Genomic DNA, 25,852 nt, shown 5'->3' on the forward strand with positions numbered 1-25,852 from the left:
TGCTATGAACATAGTGGAGCATGTGTCCTTCTTACCAGTTGGGACATCTTTTGGAGATCACGGCTGTTGCTAACCTGGGTTTAGCCTCCTACTGGATTGCTAACAAGTCACTGCTAAATACAAATATTACCCAGAACTGTCCCCAGTTCCCCCAAATAAGTTTAAAAGCAGCCTACTGCTGTGTATGTTTCTTCCACATGTAGCCATTTTGCTGCAGAGACCTGATTGCTAAGCCACAAAAAAAAAAAAAAAAAAAAAAAAAGGGTTGTCTGTGTGTGTCTAACTTGCAGCCCCATGGCTTGGGCTCCTCAGTATTGTTGAGGTTGTACTTGTGTGCCACCATACTGGCAAGGCATAAATGGTGTCTCGTCCTCCTCCTCCTCCTCCAACAAGACAGCATACACAGCTACTCCTTTGAATCATAGTCTAATTCCCCCTCTGTTCTCCATGTTTAGCTTTAATCATTCATAAATTTAAAGTCATTAGACTACACTAATTGTCCTTCACTGTACAGAGTTCAGGTAAATTGTGTTTATTACTGCAGCACCTGGGGTGCTGAAATGCTATTAGACCTCTTTATAAACATAAAATTATACATATTCAATATGCCTGTGACAGATATTGGAAACAGTACAAATGTGTTAGAAAGTCACACACTGGCATTTCTCCCTGCTTCCATATGTCTCTTCTTGCTTCTCTCATGTCTAGTCAGGATTAAGTTCGGAGCATATTACAGTCCATCAACAATCTTGGTGTCTTGAACAATAATAAAGATTTATCATGTCAAGTAAGTCTAGAATCCAATATAATGGCTTGGTTTACACAATATACTGTGCCATGGTTTACACAGAGACTTTTTGTGTGTTCTACCACGATAGTATAGGTTTCTATTTTCTATATTATTTCCTGGTATGAAATGACTACTGAACTCTAGCCACCCCATCAAGGAAAATGTAGGTAGACATAAATTTGTTGCTAGCCAAGGCATCTGTTGTTATTATTGTGAATGCCCACATACTGTCTCAACAGTAAGAGCAGAGTCAAGAGGCCCTACTCTCTGAAAGGGGGGTGAGAAATACCATTCTGGTTTTAAACAGTCTGGTCAGCTTAAACTCAGTTCAGTTATTAAGGAGAAAAATATAACAGGTAGTTTTGCTTGGGGTGGACAAAATCACCCTCTCCCTAGTGGGTGAAATGTACCAATTATTTGTACTGTTGAGTTTCTCTTGTCTGAGTTTCTGCAACTGTGTGTCTGCCATTCTAGAAAGCGTCTTCATTAAAACAAATGGCAGAACTACCTGCCAGGATTCAGTTTCTCAGACATGTCAGGTCCCATGAAGCAGCAGATCCACACATCCTCAGCAGTGTTGACAGGAAGACAGGGAAGGCACAACAGCCAGGTCAGGGAATAGCACACTGTTCTTTTGAGAACCCCTCAATCACACAGTAAGGAATTTAGATGATGTTGGCTTCAGGTCTGACATTTGTGTATATGGCTGCCTTACTCCCATGATACAGGTCAGCCTAGGAGTTGACCTCTTGACACATAGCAGAGCCTGAGATTCCCAAAGGTCCTGCTGCAGTACAGCTACATACAGTCTGTCCGGGAATCTCAGTTGCTGAAGTGATGTGCAGCTTTAGTTGGGTTGATGGTCCTCATGGAGAGTAGTATTTTGCTACCCATTTCTTGAGACTGATAGCCTCTACACTCCAGTACTCCTGTGTTATCCTGAAGCGTAACTGAAGAAGTTATCGTAACAGGGTTAGCTTAGCACTTAGCACAGTTGTATCAGAAGAAAGTCTGTATAGAAAGAGATTTTTCTCTTTTTTCAGAGTCAGAGATGAGAAGGACTAGTCACATGGCTGAATATGTTGAGAAGTCAGGAATTCTTCATACAGTGCTTTCAGTGTGGACTAGGCTTCTGGCTATACTGTAAACATCATTTCTCCACCTAATTCATTTCCACATCACCCCCGTGACTACCGTCTTTTGTTACTATAATGTGTTGTGACCAGAGTCATGTAAGGAACACAGCCAATGGCTTGCATCCCTAGACAGTTTCTGTTTTTAAAACTCTTGCCTCTTAACGTACTCAGTTTCATAAACAGTCTTACGACACCATCATGGCTGCTTTTAGAGAGTAGGAAATGAAGATGAGAAGACCTCTGCCTTCTAAGGCTGACACAGCTCAGCTACTAGGTAGGTCTCCTTGCTCCTGCCTAAGTCTAAATGTTCTTTCCAAGAACTATACTGTAAATAACAAAGATCACACATCCAAGGATACAGCTCCACATCACAAGATGCACACAAACTTGTGTGACGTTTATGCTAATTACAAGCACAAGAATATGAACCTGAGGTCTGATCCCCAACACCCACATAAAAGCTGAACATGGTGGCTCATGCCTATGGTATGAGTACTAAGGGGACAGAGAAGGGAAGATGCCAGAGGGCTCACTGTCCAGCTAGCCTATGCAGATTGGTGTGTTCCTAGTTCAGCAGAAAATTCTGTCTCCACAGGCTAAGATGAAGACCAACAGAGGAAGGCAAGAATGTTAACCTGTGACTGCTACATGAATATGCACATGTGAGCACACACATGTGCTGCCTGGATGGCTCCCTGTATTAGCACACTGGGCTTGCCTAGTTGCTATGACAAACTGCCTTGCCAAAAGCAGAAGAAAGGATCTTTTTGTCTCACAGTTTCACAATCTAGTCAGTCCTGGCGGAGGAAGCCTGGCATTAGAAACTGGAGGTGGCTGGTCACATTTTATTCACATTGTATTCACCACCAGGAGGCAGTGGGAGGTGACAGTTAGCTTGCTCCTCTCTGTTCATCCAGTACTCAGCTCATGGAATGGTGTTGCCTGCAGTGTACCTCCGCTAACCAGACTTATGTGTAGTGAGAATTTTGGTTTCTTTAAAAATGCAGAATCTAAGAACAGGTATTTGTTGTTAATCCCATGGTGGGATCTGGGCTGCTTCAGACTGTCCACGGCAGCTGACTGTGATTTGACTAGTGCTCTAGCAGGGGCATGATTTTACCAGTGGCAGATAGTTTCTGTGATTGTGTGATGTTTGGAATTCTGGGCACTTTTCCCAGGGTATATAAATGCTATGGCCCGGAGGTATATAAATGTTGTTGGTGGATTGTTGGTTGGTGGTTGGTTGTTGTTCGTTATGGTTTGTTATGTAGTTATGTACAAAGAAAGGAGAAAAAGAATTAGATATCCTGAACTTGCCCCAAGGAACTCAGAGCCCCCAATCACCAAGAAGTAGTCTAATGAGAACATCTCCCTCTTCCCCCCTCTATCTTTTTGTCTCTCCTCCCTAGTGTTAGGGGGTTCAAAGGGTAGAAAGGGGGTAGAAGAAAAAAAGAACCCACAAAGTAGCAAAAGCCTGGCTATACTCATCCCTCACAGGTGCACCCGGGGTGCTATTTCCTAGGTGGATCTAGAATCTGTCAGTATTAACCATCACACAAATGAAAGACAGCACATCCATAAAACTGAAGGTAGTAATCAGTTTCCCCCCGTGACTCCAAAGCTGTCATTCCCAAAGCGTTCCTAGCTACTCCAGTGATGACCCCTCCCATGCATGCATTCCTTTGCATTGGCTATCTTCAGATACCCTCGTGATAGCCTCTGTGGAGTTTTGCTTCTTTGGTGCCTGCTGACTCTCCCCCACACTGGAACATCATATTTCTGTCGTATCCATCCCTGTCTCCTCAGCACCTGGAACCTTCACAGCACAGAGCAGGTGCTGGAAGAGGGAATTTTATTGAGTGAATACCTGGGAACACTTCAGAAATGTAATCATCCCAGGATTGAGTTTGATTGTTTCTTGTGCTGTTTGTTAAAGTACTGCCATTTAAACAGATACAATCAAACTGATAAGGGGAAAAAAAAATCATGCTACAGCTGGCCTGCTAGCTCCATCTTGTTAGTTTTGGCGCTTGTCACAGCTGCCAAATTTTCCTATACTTATATAGTTGTTTTATTTCTTCCTGTTTAACTGTAATTTTCCTCTCCTTGGGCATCCTCTTTGTTTTTCCGAGGAAGGAATTACATGGACCCCACTATAAAACCAATTGATGTTACAATAATTAGATTTACTTCCATCTTAGCTTAAGTTTTGTTCAGAGAAACAGCACCTACAGATGCGCGTTCTTGTTATTGTTGCTGTGCTCTTAGTTAAAGCTGAACGTTATTAGTGTCTGTAGCCCATCATATTTCAAAACTGGGAGTAGTTCTTCCAAGACATGTTCTAGAACTGGAAGCTAACCTGGGTAACTTCTCACTCAATTCATATTAGAAAATGTGGATTTTACCTCAACCCTAACTATTAACACTGAGTCAATGATAGCAAGCTACAGTCCATAGAACCGCAGTGGCTGGGTATAGAGTAAGGGACTAGCTAAGAGACAGGTAGATCTTCCTAGAAAGGGAAATTTACATAGGTATGGATGTGTGGGGATGGGGGAAGGGGGAGAGTGGAAACTGGAACAGGAAGATGAAGTTAGGAATACCGGGAGAGATAGCTAAAATTAAGGACCTTTTGTGGGGAAATATGGAAACCTAATATAGTAGAAGCTTCCTAATATATATATATATATATATATGAAAGTAATCTAAATGAAATCTCCAAATAACAGAAGAGACAGAGCCCAACCGGGACATCTCTTGTCACTAAATGAAGCTTCCAGTAGCAGGAATGGGTTACATATAATTCAGTTGTTGGCCAAAGGGTTCCAGGGCCCCCCCCCCCCAGACAACTGAAACTATTGCCAAAAGTATAAGTTTATCTCCGCAAACTGGTGATAAGATGATAAGACCCTACTGCTAAAGACAACACTTACACAACTCATTCAACACAAAGTAGTTGAGCTGGTGCCCACATAGAATGCCCACCCCCCCCACACACACTAGTGTTCTTGCTAACAGAAGGAACTCTGCATACTACCAAAGAAGAAATGGAAACACCAACCCAGCTACAATCCCTTCAGTCTCCAGTGGTGGCCTGCCTGCAAGCTATACTAGTGCAGTAGAGGCACAAAGCCTGTGGGAGTAACCAACCAATACCTGGTGTGACTTATGACCCACTCCATAAGATGGAATCCATACCTGATGATGCCGGATTGACCAAGAACTTGAGACTAGATAGCCCAAGGACATAGGGTAAAACCAACTGCCACTGTCCTACTAAAGGAACATAGCAATAAAATGACTCCCAATGACATTCTGCTATACTCATAGATCAATGCCTTGCTCAGCCATCATCAGAGAAGCTTCATCCTGTAGCAGATGGGAACAAATACGGAGACCACATCCAGACAACATACACAGAATGAGAGAGCCCTTGGAACACTCAGCCCGAAAAGGGATGTCCCCATCAAATCCTTTCCCTCTGGGCTTAAGGAGCTCTGCAGAAGAGGAGACAGAGCCAGAAAGCATGGGGGACATCAAGGAGACAAGGTGCTCTAACACAACAGGACTCACAGAGACTAGGGCAGCATACACCAGGTCCCCATGAGTCTACTGCAGATGGGATCCTAGAGCCGAAAGGAGACATGGAAATATGCTGCTTCTGTAACACAGACGTAAGCACCAAATGATAACCACTGGCAAATGAGCATGTACTTTTCTCCAAGAGTCTCTCAATGGCAAAACAAAACTACTCTTAAGGGTAGGCGGCCTGCCCTGCCATCAGTGGCCAACAGAAAGCTAACTCAGTGGTACCTGTGAAGGCTCCTTTTCTTATAAGCTTATGCCAGGGCTTTTTACTTCTTTCTTTTTAACTTTTATCTCTTTTTGTGTTTTGTTGCTGTTATGGTTGTTGTTGTCACCATCATCATTGTTTTCAATACATCCTGACTGCAGTTTTCCCTTCCGACCCTCTCTCCTAGATCCACACTCGTCTGTTCCCTTGAGAGATGAGCAGGCCTCCCAGGAATATCCATGAAACATGGCATACCAAGATACAATAAGACTAGGCATAACCCTCATATCAAGTCTGGGTGAGGCAACCCAATAAGGAAAAGGGACCCAAGAGGAAAGACTCAAAGATACCCCACTCCCACTGTTAGGGGTCCCACTAAAACACCAGGCTAACAGCCATGTTGTATATGCAGAGGACCTAGTGCAAACCCATGCAGGCTCCTTGACTGCCTCTTCAGTCTCTGTGAGCTCCTATGAGCCCTGCTTATTTGATTTTCCGGGTGCCCTTGACCCCTCTGGCTCCTACATTTCCTTTTTTTTCTTTTTTGTATTCCTTCCCTCCCTCTCTATCTCTCCTTCCCACCTCCTCTCCGTCCCCCTCACCCCCCACACCCGGAAGTTCTTTGCTTCCGGTTTTGTGTTTTTATGGGATTTCTGATTGTGTGAGTGAAGTGGGTCTGTCTTGTGCCTTTTCTTGTGTTCTTTTCTTCTGCCTGTTTGTTTTGTCATTTGTGTGTGTATTTATCATATTATATTGTATTAAATATTATCTTATTATCCTTAGAAGCTTGTTCATTTTCTAATGAGAGATAAGAGAATCAGGTGGATGAAGGGGGAAGCAGGGAGGTATTGGGAGGAGTAGAGGGAAGGGAAAACATAATCAGGATATATATTACATGAAAAGTCTATTCTCAATAAAAGAAATAAAAAATAAAATAAACATTACAGATTGATTATTCCCATGGAGTTAAAAATATTGTCATGACATAAAGAAACCTCTAATTATGACATTTTAGACACTAATTTTAAAAATCTGAGATAGCATTGTCATTTGACTCTTTCTAAAGCAAAAATTGCATGGTAGCCCAAAATGAGTTTTCTAGATAATACTTCCTGATAATAACAGAATAATGTGTCTTCTCAGGTCATTTGCTAAAGCTGTTTACATTGGAGCCTGCAAAATGTCATTTCCCTTTTAAAGGTTACTTCATGTATGTAATGAGCCATGCATGGCACTTTGAGTGTAGAATGAAGCCATTTGTATACTTTAGCCTGGTGCCTGATAGCTCCAGCCTGGTTCAGTTTCATGGACTCTCCAAGCATTGCCAATGTTTGCTACAATAATAGCCCTGCTTCTCACTTGTTTGTACAAGGAACTTCTGTAATTCATAGAGTGTGTGCCTGGAGAACCAGGCATCTGACATAGCAGTAAGTGTAGCCCGGGGGGAGAGGATAAGCCGAATGACAAGAAAGCAAATATCAATAGGTTCATATTATGGAGCGCAAACTCAGAAGTACTCTGGGCATAAACAAAACAAAGAAGCATTTAAACCCCAGAGGGAATATTCCACCTGCATGGATATAGTCTGCTCAGTGAGATGGTGCGAATGGTTGCCGCTCTTTTTGTTTATTTCCCAGTAAATAGAGTGATAATTTGAGATAACCCATTTTAATATCATGCCAGTTTCATTAATCACCCATCCATTCTGTCTCATTAATTTTAATAGCTCTCTCCACTCATTGATGCTTTATCACACATTCAGAAACACTCTACTGTATTTTTAATCCAGCCCCCTTGACATCACTCAGCTGCAACCAGTCTGTCCTACTTGTACCTTGAATCTTGTCCCTTTAAAAATTCATTACACATTTGGGGGAGATAAGACTCTATGAAAGGAGAGAGACATGCGTGATTAAGATCCAGAAATGATGATCAATTCTTTGTAATTAAGTTGGCAGCTCAAAAGATAATTGTTCTATACTATTAGGAAATAAGTAGAATATGAAGACTTACCACTCAATTAATGGGCAGAGGTTGACCAGTTGTCCTTTTAGTACTGAATTTGCAGTCCTTTTATTAATTTTAATATCTGGAAGTACCTGTAAGGAAAGGGAGGTAATTATTTTCCTAAATTAAAATGGAAATTTTTCATCACAATTTAATTTACATTTTTTAAAATCTTTAATAATAGGCATAATATGGATAAGAGCCTCACAGGTAGAAGACACATTGAGAATTAGTTACCACCTTTATGATTTTTTTTCTCAAATATCACAGAATTATATCAAATGGGCTTTTTATTTCTTGATTACTAAGAAGTCTCTGTTGTAGTCAATAAAGGCAACAGCTTTGTACTTCAGGACTTGTTCATTCCAGTAGATAAACAGGTCTCTACAAAAAGAACACAGATCTTCCTAGATAAGAGGTTTCCTTCGGTGGGGACAGACTTGGCAATGTGGCCAGAGTATAGCAAAACATGTTTGTCTTTTGGAAGAAAAAATGAGATGTGTCAGGACACGGGCCAAGAATGGAGTTGTATGAGAGTTCTGAGTGCTTGTGAGAAAACACCAAGAAATTAAGACAAGAGTCTTGTGATCTCAGTTTCTTTAAAGCACAGAATTGTTCTTGGAATGTGTTTTTGTGCTCCTCCAGGTGTACCGGATAGGAGTGAGCTTACTCCAACTATTATTATTCCTGTGCCTCTGTGGGGAAACATGGCATCACCATGTGTGGCTTGTCCTTATAATTATACACGTCACTCAGGTGATTCTTCTTAGCCCTCCAAGTATAAACTGTCAGATGCTCTGAATAAAGTTGGCTATTGCATGAGACTGATTCATGTTTAAGCCTCACTCTTCCAGGTTCATGCTGTCAACTAGAGCAGTAAACAGAGGGAAAGGTGGCATTGAAATATAGGGTCAGATAAAAATCTTAGAAATTCCTGAGTCAACTCCTTGCTTCACACACAAGCAGCCTGATGGGTAAATTGACTGACAATAGCATCAGCTGGCTAAGGCCAGGCTGAACATCAAGAGTAGGGCTTCAGTATCTTTCTGGCCCTCTTCTTTGCCATATGTGCCAAACCCCAAAACAAAACAAAGCATAGAAAACAGCTCATCCTAGAAGCTGCAAGGCCACACAGAGATGAGAGTGGAAGGATTAGCCATCTACCCCTCCACTTTCACATTTATTTGCCTTCATCATATTCTCTGCTCATATACTGTACACACTGCTTGTTTGGACTTTGTTTCCCGCAAATAATGACATCATGATACAGCTGTCTCTTAATGTCCTCTCATATAAAATACACTCCTTTCATGGCCATTATGGCCATTTCTAGGCAGAGACTTCTTGATGAATTTAGGGAATATAGAACTTTATCCTTAATAGATTTGAATCCATGACTCCTGTGATTTGGCATAGTACTTGTAGACTCCCAGTTATGGTTCCCAGGCATGGCAACAAACTAGTGTTTTTAAAACCAAGTGAAATTCCATGTGCAGGAAGTCAAGCTTAGAGTGCTCTATATTTTGAAGAAAATGGAAGAAACAGATATCTGCTCCTTTTAATTTAGTTTCTTTAAACTGTTCTTAAGAGGTTGATTTTTCCAATATTGATGGTGTCACAGAAGTCAGAGACCTTGAGCCAGACTCATTGCAGTGATCATTTGTAAGTGATGGTGTGTGTAGAGGGGTATAATGTGGCTCCCACTGTGACTTGTTACAACATCCAGCTTCCAGGACGAGCTGTTTTCTATGTTTTGTTTTTTGTTTGTGTGTGTGTGTGTTTTTAATTTTCTTTGGGGGTGAGGGTATGTTGCCAGGACAGAGGGCAGATACCAGAGGACTGGGAGATGAGTGGGACTGGGGTAGATGATATGAAACTCACAAAGGATCAATAAATAGTAAAAATAAAAAAATAAAAAGTCAGTAAGTACACAAAGACTTAAAAGAAGGTGTTTTTTTACTTATGTAGGATTTAGCTCAAGGTAAAATTATGTAAAGGAAAACAACAATAACTGTTTAAAATCCTGATGGTGTTTAGGCCAAACAGCCACAAAGGCCACTTCTTGTTCTCTCCTACAGCTAAGGATCATCTAATTGTATTTTGGATTATGCCCTCAACAAAAAGAGCCTTCTTCCACTTAACCTGATTGGTTTGAGTCTGGCTTTTGTTTGGGAAGGTTGGGGGAGGGTTAGTCGAGCTGAGTGCCCAATACTATTAATGAGACCATACATATGGTGAATGAGATTTATTTGAATAGCTCCAGGGTCTCTTTTGTTGTGAACAAGGGCTCTTGCAGATGGGATATATCTGTCACCAGGTGTGCCTTACATGGTCAGATAAGAGCAGCAAGGAAAGCCACCAGCGCAGTGGCCTTGTGTAAAAGCCCCAGTCGTTCGGAGTGGCCTCAGACATCTCTGTCTCTCATGGTTGTCAGAGGTCTAGAGTCCTTCTCTATTTGTTGGTTTGCCACCCTCAAAGCAGTAATTGGCAAAGTTCCAGGTTTGGAACCCTTATATTTAACAACATCAAACAATTATATAGAATCTTAAAGAACCTTCTTTATTTTATTGAAACTAGACCCTGTAATATCTACTAACATTTGCTTATTGGAAATTAAGACTGAAGGACTTTTTAAAAAAAAAAAAAAACTTCTCTTCTTTCTTTTCTTTTTTTCTTTTTTTATTCTTTAGTCCTTTTTTACACTCCAGTCTTCATCCCTCTGGGTCTGACCTCCATCCCATACCTCCTGCCCTGCACCCACCCTTCACCCCTGTCTCCAAAAAACTGTTCCCCACTCACTCACCTACCCCACCAGACCTCCCCACTCTCTGGGGCCTCAAGTCTCTTCAGGGTTAGGTGCTCACTGAGACCAGAAAACTTATTTAAATTAAAAAAAAAAAAGAAAATCTTTAAAATTTACCAAAATAAATCCTGTACAATGAACACAAATAACATTTAAAAAACCTTTCCTAAAATTAAATAATTGGTTGGTTTTGTGATGTTCTTCTTTAGTAAAATGAACTAGATTGTTATTGCTGTTCCTACAGTCAGTCAATTATGATATGTTGTCTTAGTTGAAGAAATTTAAATGAAGAAATCGAGACTCCCAAGATACAATAATTTAGTAAAGTAGAAAAATGTTGATGTGGCTATCAGGGGATCCAAAATAGAATTTCCCCTCTTCCTGTGAAGTATTTATTTGATTTGAAAGTGTTGTGCAAGGAAACTTAATCATACAACTAGGAAACGGTTGAGGGAGGCTCAAATTGGGATCCTGTCGTTTAGGTCTGTTTCTTTATAGCTTTTGTGGGGTTTCTCATGGCATCTTACACAGCACCGCTTATATCACAATTGTGCCTGGCAGCAAGAAGGGATCTCTTAATATCAGTTTATTTTTCACCTGCCTCTCCCTGCTGGCTTGCATGGCTGTCACTGAGGAGCAATGGCTCATAGCCTGCTGTTTCTCTATGCTTAGTAGCTTCCTGGATCACTGATGGTGAGACAACCAATACCAGAGGACCTAGCAAACAAAACATATATTAGAGACAACTTCAGTTCAATTAGAGAACTGAAAAGTAATGTGTGTTTTGAACTTTTCAAAGTTAAGTTTAGTAGAGGGAAAGCTCTCCAAAGGGCCACAGGAAACAGTTTCTGGAGGCAGGAAGCCAAGATACTAGAGCTTAGAAGACTGGGCAAGCTATGGGGAGGCAGACAGTAGGGCTCTGTGGTTAAGACAAAGAGGTAAATAGTGGCTAGACTGTTCATAGCAAAGAACATGGCCTGGAGTGGTCAGTAGACAGATGAAGAATAGACTTTCTTGCATAGTCACAATGGACCACCAAGCCAGCAACAGTCTACAGTGGCAAGAGGTATACTCTACTCTGCCCAGTCAGAAATGAGGACAGAGTGCTGAGTTCTTTCCTCTCTGGAGAGTAAAGCATGGGAATGGGTGGATAGCATAAATGTTGGAGCTATGATCCGTCTTCATAAGACAAGGACATACTTTTATTTTCTCTGGAAATGCCTCTCCCCTATCTAGTGACTGCCGTCCACATGTCTACTCCATCCCACCATATAACACTCGGCAGTAGAGCTTTTCCCCCCACTATAACCTTGAAGGATGGGTTTAGTGTGCACTACTTTCTTGCATCTTGTATTTATAGCTGCTGTAGTCTATAATGTACTTGCTTTGGTTGCCTGAGCAATGGCAAGATTCCCCAAAGATAGAGAACTTGTCTATGGCGTCTTGATGCCTGCCAAGGTGACTAATTCATGTTAGCTATTCAGCAAACTCATGAAAGATTGCATGAATACAGAGGATTCTATGGTAGCACAGAGATGCCAAGGCCGTGTTGGTGGTTAAGAGTGAGGAAGAGGTTGGTAAGGAATCTCTGGGCACAAGAATGAATGTAAGGCTTTGTGTTAAATTATTTGCTCTTATTAATCTCCCATTCTACTAAATTCCCATACTGCAAATTCAGTATTAAATTATTAATAATGTGCTTTTACTTGAAATAACCCTATAAACATGGAAGAACTCCAAAGGGCGCTATTTCCTGTGCTAGCTTTAAACTTAAAGCTAATTATGATTATTGGATAGTTTGACAGTGGCAGTATATTATTAATCTCTTAATGCTGCTTATAAATATAGAGCAAATGTCTTTAAAAACACCATTGAAACTTCATAGGCTAGACTTCATCCAAACAAAACTTATTCACTGCAGAAAATGGCTAGATATGATAACTTGTATAATTTAATATTGATATACAAACAAAAAAATTCACCTGAGAAAAATCACTTCTCAGAGATAACTAGAGAGCAGCTCTCTCTCTCTCTCTCTCTCTCTCTCTCTCTCTCTCTCTCTCTCTCTGTGTGTGTGTGTACAATGTAGTTCTCTCTCCATCTCCACAGTTACTATAGTCAAAGGTTCAACCAACTATTAATAAAAATAATGCAGAAGAATTGCACATGTAGTGAGGATCTACAGTCTTCAAAACACTAAACTGTACCACTTATTCACTGAGCATTTTCCTTGGATTAAACATTATGTTTAGTCTTGAGAGACTTTAAACTATGTGGGAATACACATAATAGTGTGTAAGCAAGCAAATGCTGCACCAATTTATATAAAGGTCTGAGCATCTACTGATGTCAGTATCCTCAAGGGGTCATGGAGTCAACTCTTTGTAGATATTGAGCAAATAGAGGGTTGTATATTCTCCTTGTGATCTGATTTTCACATCAAATATACCTGTTATATTAGTCCTCCGTGGCCCACATGATGCTATCACAGCTGAGATAAACAGTTCCATGCATCTTTGATGGTAGCTCACATGATATTCCAGCTGCACCACCTCCACCCCTCTACTTTCTCCAGAGCTGTACAGACCAGCTAGGCTCAGGAAGATACAAGCTAGAGAAATGGAGAAATTAACACGGCAGCTTTCAGCCAGGGTAGGGGATGGGCACATCACAAGTGTTCCGAATCGGAACTGTTGTAGATGCCTGTGAGGAAGATCTGCAGGACCTTTCCCGTGGATCCAGATGCTGCCACCTGCAACAGTAATCAGCTCACTTCCCCACACTATGTCACATGTCCTCCCTCATCTGTCTTTCTTTCTCCTAAAACAGTCTGGATCCAATTCTTCATCCCAGCATCTGCTTTTAAAGGAGGCCACACTCTGAGAATCTCAACCTCATATTGCTGATAATTCTACTTATTGCAATCTTTTGTTGTTAGAAAAGAAAAACTGTAATAAATATTTGTGTATCAAACACCTTTAAAAAGAGGCCTGATGCTTTGTGGCTTTCTAATATATAATAAATAAATATAATAGATACTGGGTCAAAGACAAGCACATTTTAAACGCTCTTGATACACGTTTGCAGAATATCGGTTTCTCTTGACACTGATGATCCCTGGTATTAACCTTGTTAAATAATATGTCCAGGCACTGCAATGAAATAAAAATTCTGTCCAGTTTTGTTCTGTAATACTTAATATTAAACCATAAAGATATTCTATTTAAATGTTGCATGTCTGTATCTTTGCTCCACTTTTTTTTTTTTTTTTGTATGTGTAAGTATCTTACGTGTAGGAGCCCTTTACATATTAGAGCCATCGGTCCTTTGTTACATGATATAAGTTGTTCTAAAACTGTTTTTTTGATTAATTTGTGCTTCTTAGTAGCCAGTCTTGTTGGCACTTTTCTCTGTAGACATTGTCACCATTTCCTCCTCTCTCTAGATCACTAGTTCTTAACCTGTGGGTTTTGACACCTTTGGGGACCAAATGACCCTTTCACAGGGGTTGCTTAGGACCACCTGCATATCAGATGTTTACATTATGATTCATAACAGTAGCAAAATTAAAGATATAAAGTAGCAATGAAAATAATTTTATGGTTGGGGTCACCACGACACATAGAACGGTATCAAAGGGTCCCAGTGTTAGGAAGGTTAAGAACCATGCTCTAGATATTTCATATTCTTTCTCCTTTGTCTATTCTGTTTATCCCTGCTGCTGCTTCTAAACATGGAGCTGAGGAGTGCAGCTGGATTTTTGTTGGTCACTGCCTAGAGAAATGTCCATCAGCACTGACGGAGGTGACCTGGCCTGCTGATTCTTGAGCACAGCCAGCACGCCGCCCTGTGACTTTTAGTGTATTGGAGGCTTTCAGTTGAACTGAGGCAAAAAACCTGAGGTCTCCTGGCAGAAAGGGATGCCCCTCACATTTTCTCATCTTTATTTCTCTGATAAAACCTTCACAGAGGTCCTGTGACCTCCAGAGAGGGCCTGTGACCTCAGGGCCAGGGCCAGGGCCAGTCTAGGGAATCTTCTACTTTTGTGTCCTTGGAAGATTTTTAGATTATTTTCAGAATTGATTGCAAAATGTGCTGAAGGCACATGCAAGATCAGATCTGGAAGACTGGGATCCCTTTTAAAGTCTGATCAATATGAAAGGCATATGCTGTCCCAGAATCAAGTCTAAATTACATCTTCACATCACAAGAACTTTCAAAGCTAATACAGATGCCATGAGCCTCCAGGGAGAGCTACCACTTTGCTGTGTAGATTTATAATGGTGCATCTCCAGGCCCGGGAAAGAAAGGACAGGATACTTCTTACATTCTGCTCAGTTTCCCAGGCTACTCACCGCTGACACGCAGAGTCTTTGTGATGAAAGACAATTAAATACAGTTTATTTGCACCTTATTTGAAACATAAAATATATCTTTTCATTGTTTTGAATTGTAATAAACTCTAGATTTGTTCTCCTGAAGTGATATGACTCATATTAAAGTATACAACTGAGTGTGTATGAAGATTTTCAGTATTTATGTAATGTAGATGTTGAACATCATACACGCACATACATACATACATACATACATACATACATACATACATACATATGAAAGGTAATGCTAAATAGTAAGTTCAATGGGTATGACAGAGCGTCATGGTTAGATGTCAATTTCCCAATGCTAAGGTGATATGTCACAGGGGGTGACCCCCTTTGCGTGTGTCAAGGAAACATGCTAAGCATTCACAGAAAGAAAACACAGTATTATGGGACTTACAGATTGAATTCAGCGTGAGCAAAGAGAGATTTTTCTAGTATAAGTTCACTGCCAATGTAGAAGCCTGTTTATTTATAGTAAGGTTGAAATGTTGCTTGATAGGAGTTTTTTCAGGGTAGTTTCAGCAAAAGCAGTTTTGTAAAAGGATTTTGTGTGTGTGTGTGTGTGTGTGTGTGTGTGTGTGTGTGTGTGTACACATATAAACACATTACTAAGACACACTAACTTAACTCGGGGAGTAAGTACTATCTTAGAATTCCCATACATAATCCAAAAAGCCCCACATTTATTGCTTCATCTGTACAAAGGGCAGTGTATTTAGGCTGTCTGTCTTCAGCCATGTGAGAGCCAGAAGAGTTTTGTTGGGTTTTCCTTTTGAGACAGGGTCTCACTATGGAGCTCTGACTGTCCTGGAACTCACTATGTGGATCAGGCTGGCTGAGGACTCAGGTCCCCCTGCCTCTGCCTCTGAAGTTCTGGGATCAAAGGTGTGTTCCACTATGCCTGACAGAAGGGAGTTTTGATGGAGATCGGAAACTGAAATTTTGTCTCTAAAATGCTAACTTTAAGTATAAACCACTCACCTTTCACATCTTTGATAAAACAACACAAAAATTCATGTTCTCTTTTTAATTTTGAAAGAAACTACTATTCCCTGAGCTTTGATACTTGCCACTTCTTTTAAATGTATGTATGTATATTTAAATGCATATACATGATTATATTTTTATTTAATCTTTTAAGCCCTTGCCTGGTAAACTATATACTATTTATAGAGTTTCTCTGGTTGTTTAATACTTCTTCTCTCTTTAGCCTAAACTGCCACAATTATTTCAGATGGTAAAGCAGTCAGACCTTAGCTATTTTTATGTTAGATTCATGATGGGGTCTCTATATGAGAGATGATACCAAGAAACATGACATAACTTACTCTTTAAATAAAGGTTAAAAAAATAACTATCACTCATGTCTTTGTATGTGGCCTCTATACAAATGAAGGCTTCAGGGTAAGCCCCACCAGTGCCCAAGGCTCTGTCCTGCCGCTGGGATTGGGTTTGTTGGGGGGTGAACAGATCCACAGACGCCTCCTCTGGGCCTCTGTATTATTATTGATGGATGGGCTTGCTGTTCAGTTGGTGTCTGTGAGCAGATGTGCATAATGTAATGAAAAATCCCATTGTACTTTGTGGTTTAGATTGAGGGTGTTAAAGGTAGTTTTTCATCTTCTACAATGCAACCTTAGTCTTAATAAGATACTTTGTAAGTTAGCTGAAAATGAAATCTGTTGGTTTGTAATTTAGTAGCTGGTAAGCATCATTTGGGAAGTGTGGTCTTATAGTGCTGTGTTAGCTTAGACTGTTGTAACAAAATACAGCGGCTGGCTGAAATGTAGTCCTCTCTGCCCTGGAGGCAGCAAGCTCCTGATGAATGTCTGGCAGGCAGTACTGTCTGGTGAGGGCCCACTTCCCTCAGCAGACCGTCTGCAGATGGCCACCTTTTACTGAATTCTCCACATGCTCTCTGTTCTGAGCTTGTGCGTGGAGAGGAAGGAAGCTATAGAAAGGATCTGCCTCAGATGCAGTGACGTTGGGTCTTAAATTATCAGCATATCAGCTCAGGATAACACAAATCACTCCGTGGTAAACGTTTAGAAATTAAAAAGAATAGTGTTAATTCACTAGCTGTTGACCAATACGAATATGGGGTGACACAGTAAGGCCAAGTATCTCACTGGTGAGTAAGAACATGGGGCCCTCCGTGTAAAAGGCCTGGTGAATTTCTGTAGATTAAACAGCATTTGAGAGGTCTTTTCAGTGTAACAGCACTCAGAGTTATTAGGTAATAACCACATACACAAAAATGTGGAATACATTCTGCATGTCTGCCCAGTGCTATAATTGCTCATTCTTTATACCTGGGGGTAGGGGGAGAGGACCTGGGGAGGGGGGAGGACATGGGGGAGGACAGTGCAAGAGCCTGGGTAGCTCTTGCAGCTCCCTCTTCTCTACTGACCAGCTAGGTACCTCTGGGTTCATTACTGTACCCCACCAAAGTAGGCTCTGGAATGACACTTTTGTGCATCTTGGGGTCTGTATGTGTATCACAGTAGCTCTAATAGGATGGACATGATAGGAGTTGTCTTATACCGACAATCTGAAGGTAAGCACACACGGACTGGTAGGGAGCCCCCCAGGCCAGTCTCAACAGGACACCCACCTCAAAGCCAAAGGTGGCACTCATTGTCTCCCTCCAGTGGCCATGAAGGAGTGTGACAGACTTGCTCCCCAGTCACTGTTAGGAGAAGCATCCCAAAGTATCTCACTCTGCTCACAGCCCTTCTGCTGGAGGCTAGCTATACAGGGGCTATTTTAAGAGAGGTTGGGTGAGAACCACTGCCTCCAGCAAAGAGTGCCTGCTGCAAATGGTTATTAGAACCATTTCAGCTCATCTGTGCTGAACTGTAAAGTAACAGTGAGTTGTTTAGAATCAGCCATTTTACAACCTGTACTACGTTACTACTAAGTATGGGTCATGGTCTAATGGTGCCAGGTTCACTTGGGAGCCTCAGAAATGCAGAATTCCCTTCCACCCCCAGTCAGACGTACTGAGTCACAATCTGTGTTTTAGCAATTTGATGAACTTGCCAGGTCCTTTGCAAATCTTTTAAGGCAGGCACCTGCTAGCTGTATTACATTGATTACTGACAAGTTGTAAGTGGATTAAATGAGATAATGTGTTCAAGTTACCTTAAGTCTGTACTGAGCTTAGTAACGTTATTTACACAGTCAGGTGTGAAGCAGGAAGAGGCTGCTCTTGAGCTTCCAAAACAGTAAAAATTGAGACTTACTGAACTTCTGAGATTTTTGACTTATTAAAAATAATATTTTTATTTATTCTTTGAAAATATCATACATTAATATAGTGTATTTTGATCATATCTGTCACTGTTGTGTTTTATAAAAAGATAAGGAGAGAAGGGATATGTTTTGTGGATGTGTAGTCAGGTTTGGGGGAAGGGGGTGCCTCTGCGGGCCCAAACTGAGGCATCCCTTCCCCCTGAGGGACCAGCCACAGGAGGGTATAGCATAGAATAGAGTTTATTCAAGGCACAGGGTGGGTAGTACAGACAGAGAAAGGTGGAGAGAGGGAGTAGAGGCTGGCCATGAGCACATGGAGAGGGGACGGGGAGAGGAATGGGAGAGAGGACAGAGGGAGAGCAAGAAGGCCAGAGAGGAGGGGCAAGCAGCCCCTCTTATAGTGAGTCAGGCACACCTGGCTGTTGCCAGGTAATTGTGAGGTGGAGCCTAGACAAAATGCTAACAGTCACTACCTCCCCCAAACTCCCCCTAGCTGTCTCCCACAGTCTTATTCCTTACTTTGTATGTTTTTAAATTTTTATTTATTACATGAGTATTCTATGTCATTCATTTCCTCTCCATTTCCTTCCTCTAACTCTTCCCATTCCCTCTGTCATCCTCATGGTTCCTCATTCCTTAATCATCGTTGTTACAGACATTCATATGCTTATTTGTTTGTTTATGAAGACAATCTGATGAGGCCCCTTGGTGTAATTCCTATCTGTATGTTTAGAGATGAACCCTTAAGAGCAGAACTTGTCCCTGAAACGGACTGATTCTCCCTCTCTCCAAAACCATTCATGTCAGATCAGTGCGAGATAGACCTGTGTCCTCTGCAGAGGGCAGCCAGATGGCAGGACCACTGAAGCCATGGGTCTAGGAGCTGAACATCCACACAGGGAGGGGCTTCCGTTTTAGAATAAAACATATGCTGAGAAGCTGAGAGAGGAAGAGAAGCCCTGGGTGCTGGGTTTTCCTGTGTCGGGTGTCCTACCTGCAACAGGAAAGGACGACCACAGTTGAAGAGATCTGTGCTGCGTCATGAGGGGTAGATACACTGTGCCCTGGGGGCTTGAGGCTGATATTTCCAGAAAGCTCTTCCAGGCCTGCTCAAGGTCTCACATGTGCCTGTCATTTGCACTCAGGACCTGCTGACCTGTCTACTTGAGCAGAGGTGCTGAGGCTGAGGGAAGTGTGTGCAGGACATAAAGTCCCCCTGGGGATTTTCAGCTAATTGTATAAATAACTTTATCAGAGGTAAAAGCAATAAACAACATTGTACTGACCTTCAAAATAGATTTTATGCTCTGCCCACATTTTTTAAACATGCTTATGTATGTATATTTAAAAATAAATCTATTATTTATATCTCTATCACATAGGGAAAAAACAAAAACACGCTATAACTTAAATACGTTAATGCTGATGAGAATTTAAGTTGTTTTTATTTCCATTCTTTTCTGTGTGTTTTGGGCCTTCTTCAGTGAACGTGTATTGTCTGTGTGGTATAAAAATGTAATAACTCTCTAAGCTTTTGAAGCTTCCGTTCTATTTTTATATAGTCCATCTCATTTGATCTTCATTTCTGCCCTGTCTCAGCTCATTTTCCATTGTTACAAAGAGATATCAAGGCTACATGTATAGAAAAGCATTTAATTGGGGGCTTGTTTACCATTCCAGAGGGTGAGTCCACGACAGTCATGGAGGGAAGCATGGTGGCAGGCAGGCAGGCGTGGTGCTGGAGCAGTAACTAAGAGTTTACTACATGGTCTACAAGTTGGAGGCAGAGAGTATAGGAGGGAGGGACCAGAATATGTAAATCTCCAGGTTTAAGAGAGATGTACAGACTAGACTGGGCCTAGTGTGAGCTTTTGAAACCTCAAATCTCCAGTGACATACCTTCTCCAGCCAAGCCTCACCTACCTCCTTATGGGACTCAGCATTCAAATATATGCACAGGACACAGTGACCATTGCAGACTATACAGTCTATTTGTTTGCAGTTTAGGCAATACTGAGGTTTTCCAGCCTGCAGTCACTTACTAAAAAAAAAGTAAGACAAATATCAGTGGCTGTTGTACTGACTAAGTGAGTTAAAATACGTAAATACCACTACAGCCTGTTAGACGTAGGAAGGCCTAACAGGTATTGGCTGCCAGAAACTCATCATCTTCATCCCTGTGTTCCAGAAGTGATGATCAGGGAGATGAATCATCAGAACAGTCTAGGTATACCAAGTGATATACCTAGGGATGGGACATGTACTACCAAATTGATGGCTAACGATGGATGAGAAATGTATTTGAGGACATTGATTCTGATGTCATTAGATGGTCCGGCTCTTTGTCTCAATTCAAATCAATCCATCTCTGGTTATTATGGGTTTGGGGATTTGTGTGAATACCTAGATTTTTTTTAACACTATTTTTTTATATAAGACAAATAGTTGACATCGTGAGGAAGGATTTGTCCTAGAAACTTGGACCACAGGTTGAAAGATGGAAGGTATACCACAGAGATTCCTCAGGAGCATCCTGCTGAAGTGAAACCTGGCAGTTGAACCCTGGTCAAGGCATGAAGAAAATGGCTTTGTAAATACTGAGGCCTAGGTGTTCCAGGGTAGGTTGTACCAGTTGTTAGCAATGTCTTTCCATAAGTGAGATGGGTGATTTGGTTTGGAGGCACAGCTGTTGAGGTTGGTACATTGCAGGAATACAGCTGAGTGACAAGCAGAATATATAAATCTCCAGGTTTAGGAGAGATGTACAGTGTGGTGCCTGTTGTTTTAACAATATTCTAAAGCATGTAAAGTCTGTTTCTTTGTTATTTTTTCCAGACCCCTTGGTTGTGGAATACAAGACACTGCTGGTATAACTACCCTTACCAGGTAAGGAAGCCTGACTTCTGGGCTTTACAGACGAGGGAATATTCCTTTGACCAGCTGCCTGTTGTCAGGAAGGTCGGGTAGTCACTTATATGCCGATATTGCACCTGATTGTTAATGCCTATCATAACCTAGTGAAGACAGGACTTTGTGCATTCATACTGAGGTGCATAATCAAAGTCTAGTTGCTTTAGCAGATGGAACAAACCTGGGAGGTTCCTTTGTTGGAGAACAAGATGTGGCTGGTTTCTCAGTACAGAGGAAAGTCTGAAGGCCTGCTGGCAGTGCAGGCTTACCCCCACAGCAGATGTGGACATTCAAGTGCAGTGCTGGAGCTGGCCCGCTGAGTTCTGTTGACTTTGTAGCTTAGAAGTGGCCTCTAAAGACGTAAATCACCACGGACTACTTCTCCAAATGCAGAAAAATACACTAATGCTATCATCACACAAGGCTGAATTGTTTCAGTAAGGAAAACAGTAGACACCATCTTTGAAATTAAGTCATAGCCCTGAAAAGGGAGTGTTTTCCATCTCTGCCCTTGCTATTCTTTCGCATCTTCTTATGAGTTCATTACTATTAGCACAAGTCTTTGCTTATCCCTAAATCAATTGATAATGGAATATCAATGGTGGGACCAGGAATTTTCTAGTTACTTGGGGCATGTCCTGTAAGGGAAGCAAATGGAACCGGGCATTGTACCGAACACCTTCAGGTACATGTGGACTTCTGTGCACATAAGGCCTTCCCATACCTTCCCTGCTTTCCACATAGCCGCAATGGGTGGAGGCTGACACTAGGTACTCCTTCTAGGCTAAGGGTGACTCTAAATAGAATTCTACTTTGCATTTGAATCCCTTAATTTATTTAGATTGGGAATGAATTTACATAAACAGCATGACAGAGTTAGAAAAAGCTGGGAGTTCCTGAGACTGAGGCATGGTGGACAGAAACCAGCCATTGACCTTAACGGTTGTCTCTAGCCCAACTGGACTTTACTATCCACACCTATCTACATTTCTACTTGAAAAGACCATCAAAGGCTTCTCGGAACTTTAACTGGGAAGTTGGCATGCCAGCCACTACAGTGCCCCACATTTCAAAGGTAAATTCTGTAACATGAAAGACATTGTGATAAGTGTCATATAAAATGTAACACTTAACCTTGTTTTTAACTGTAAATGTAGCCCAAAATAACTCTTGCATTCTGCCTATAGCTGAGAAGTTGCTTGGTTTCAGATGAATGCCTAGGACAGTAGCCCAGAATGTAGCTGTAGGCTGTTTTACAGAAAGCACAAAAAGAGAGTCTGAGGGGCTAGGAGATAAGGTTATATTTAAAAGTGGAAAATACCATTAGGATGGAAAGAAAGATACCCCATCTGTGTGGATTCGGTTAAGAATGGTCTTGTGCTCTTAAGGTATGATAGCCCAGTACTGAGTAATTCTGCCCAGCACTCCCCAAAGTGAAGAGAAACTCATGATCTCTGGCAACAGTAGTTAGCCATGCCAAGAGCCATATGCTAATAAAATTAATGACTTTCTTTGTGTAGGGGGCATAGGAAATGAAATAGCATGTATGCAAGTATAATACTTTGTATAAGTCATATGTATATAAATACATACAGCAGATTATAGTCCAGAGTCTGTCTCAAGCCTTCAGTGCACTTTTAAATATTGAACAAGCTCATGAAATTATTCATTATGTCTTTAACACATATATAAGTAACCGGATAGATTTCTAGGTGAAAAATAGTAGTGTACTTCAATTTTAAACATTCCCTCTTTTATATGAGAGTGTCCATTCGTTACACATGTAAGAGTTCCATATGGTTGTGTATTTTAAGGATAAAAGTAAGACAGGATTATATGCAGTTGACTCTTGTATAGCTCGTTACAAGGGGCATGCATGCACGAGGCAGGAGAAGTCTAATGCAGGGATCAGGGCCTCAATAGCTCTGAAACCTGGATGTAAACTTTTAACCTGAGTTAATTGATAGCAATTTTCTGTCAGCTGTATAATCTAGATGAAAAACAAGAGTAGTAATTTTACAGATTTCATACGCTCAGAGTGAGTCATGAGAGTGTTTCACCAACTGCAGAGTGGCTGGAGAGGGCTGATTACTGCCATGCTCCTGCAGGAACTCTGCCCTTCCCATCATGATCTGACTTGTCCTGTGACCCCTCCGAGGCATATTCCCAGATGAGGATGCCAGAAGTCAGAAAATCTCATCAATACCAAATCTGACCTCAGCTCCAGCCAGGGCCATTTTCCCAGACTGCATTGCTGGTAGCATTTGCCTAAATACCTTGCTAATGTCTTTCAGTCTTAAAGAGACATGTCAGTGGGAAGTAGATCTCTTTCAAGGTACCACTGAGCACACATGCTTCCTTCAGACAGTGAGTCACAGGATTCCACAGGAAGACCTTGTGAGGTCCTTCATGAGAGGTCCCCCTCTCATGACCTCCCTCCTGCCCAGCTGTCCTCCAATCTGCACGTTCCGTCACAAGGACTATGCAGTTTACCACATGGCTTTGTAAAGACACCAGCTTTCAGTCTATAGAAATTTTCCTTGTCATTTAGAGTTTAAAACTGCCGATCTAACATCTCAGCCTAAAGTACCTCGTCAGAAATATGAGAGAGACATATAGTTTCCTTGATGCCTGACCTGAGTGAGTAAAGGCCATCTTGTGGCTATCCATTGTATCGTGATTGGCAGATGGTGCATATAACATTAATTTCCTTTACAGTATGGAGTCTTGCCTTCTGAACGGTAGTCTAAATGTATTTGAAGAGCTTTAGAGTTTTGTTTTAATTCTTTGAGTAAACCAAGACACTTCATTATAGCTCAATAAATATAACCAAGAGTAGCTCATCAAAGTGTTGTTGAGAAAACATTAAATTAAATACACTTCCCTGACTTTACTATCTCCCTGAGCCTCTGAGGCAGTTAGAACAGGCATTATCTTCCATCCCTGGCCCCTGCCATTTTTTAAGTAAGTAACTTTACTACCAAACTATGGAGCTGGGCCTTTATCTCAGACATCCTGGCTATCTGCTTAGTCAAGTATGTTGGCAGCCTTCCTGTCCCTCTGATCTTTAAATAAACATCTCAGAATCATCTGTTTTGAATATAGCATCCTATTGCCCATTTTCTAAACATACAACTCTCTTGAACTTGTGCTTCATTGACCATTCCGGAAAGCATCCATGCCACCCACTTGTTCTGTGCTTTGAACTGTTACAACAGCTGTCCTGTGTGTGCTCCAGGACATGTCCCCAGTTGCCTGAGGGATCTTGTAGCTGCTGTATGTGAAGGAACCAGAGAAGCTGTTGTGAAGTTCAATAATGAATTGAATCCCAAACTGCCATGGTGGCTAATGCTTTCTGGGTTTAAGATGAAATGGAATTAATGCTCACGAGCTGTGGTCTGTAGGCAGCCTCCAGAGTACTGTTGTCTATCAGGAAACAATGGGATTGCATGGGGCTGCATGTGTTCAGCGTAAACCTAGCTTACCAGTTGGTGTGAGCCTCTGGCTTTTGGGATACAAATTGGGTTTCCGTTAAGTAAACCTTCCCATTCTTTCTTTTCCTCAGCCACTCACAGCTGACCTTCACTACTATTACATCCTGGAGCTGTCATTTTATTGGTCTTTAATGGTTTCCCAGTTCACAGATATCAAAAGGAAGGTAAGAGTCGTGGTATTACATGGGCTTGGTTTAAGGTGGGTGAAGTGTCAGAGGCATCCCTGAGCTGTGGGAGCTGTGGTTAGCACCAGTTCCTGCCTTGTTGCAGGAATGCTATCTGTCTGTGCTGTTTCATATTCTCCTCCCCCTCCAGTCTTGCCGACAAACCTGGTGTTCTCTATTAACCATGCAAAACTACAGCATCTAAGCCAGGCAAATCTGTAAGGTGGGGATGGGGAAATTGCAAGTTTAAGGTGAACCTTAGCTATATAGTAAGGGTGAGACTCTGAGGCCAGCCTGGGTGGCAGAGCACTCTATCTGAAACACCCGAATATAGATACACGAGTATATATACAGGTTCCTAGACATACTTACATTTACATATATGTATGCAAGTATCAGCAAAGTCCTATCTTCTCTAAATTGAATAAAAAGAGAAATTTATAGCTTCCAAGAAAGAGAGTGAAGCCTCAATATCACCACATGCACAAGTTCTCCAGTTAACCGAATCTCTAGCAACACTGCGCCCCCTTAACATAGTCCCTCATGCTGTAGTGACCGCCAACTATAAAATGATTTCGTTGCTATTTCGTAACTGTACTTTTGCTACTGTTAAGAAATCATAAATATCAGCTGGGCGTGGTGGTGCAGGCCTTTAATCCCAGCACTCGGGAGGCAGAGGCAGGTGGATTTCTGAGTTCGAGGTCAGCCTGGTCTGCAAAGTAAGTTCCAGGACAGCCAGGGCTTCACAGAGAAACCCTGTCTCGAAAAACAAAACAAAAAAACAGAATCATAAATATTTGTAGAGACAGAGGTTTGCCAAAGGGGTCATGACCCCACAGGTTGAAAAACACTCATCTAGCAGCCACTGGCAGCACAGAAACAGCCTTCCTGAATGACATGTGCTCTGCTTTGCCCGACTGCTCCCCTGGAGTTGCCTGTGCTGAGAGACTGTCTGCATGAGCTTCTGGGCCCTGGATCTACTCATTCTGGTCCCTCCCTGCCAGCCCCTGGGGAGGACACTGTGTGACTGACTGCTTCCCTTCTCCATCGTGCTATATTATATTCTCAATGTCCCCATGTGTCTATCAGAATCACCTCCTAGCATCCATATAAAT

General features: G+C 41.6%; 1 protein-coding gene across 3 annotated transcripts in view; it reads left to right on the forward strand.

Annotated features, from left to right (window-relative positions):
* The window catches only part of Cers6 (ceramide synthase 6), a 246,434-nt gene that overhangs the window by 157,091 nt on the left and 63,491 nt on the right, over window positions 1–25,852 (forward strand). For all 3 annotated transcript variants that reach the window (XM_029473798.1, XM_021151369.2, XM_029473812.1), the window contains exons 5-6: window positions 21,005–21,055; window positions 24,645–24,737. In XM_029473798.1, the coding sequence (XP_029329658.1) occupies window positions 21,005–21,055; window positions 24,645–24,737 (144 nt within the window). The remainder of the gene's footprint in view (window positions 1–21,004; window positions 21,056–24,644; window positions 24,738–25,852) is intronic.

This window comes from Mus caroli, chromosome 2, assembly GCF_900094665.2.
Source record: "Mus caroli chromosome 2, CAROLI_EIJ_v1.1, whole genome shotgun sequence".
Classification (NCBI taxonomy): Eukaryota; Metazoa; Chordata; class Mammalia; order Rodentia; family Muridae; genus Mus; species Mus caroli.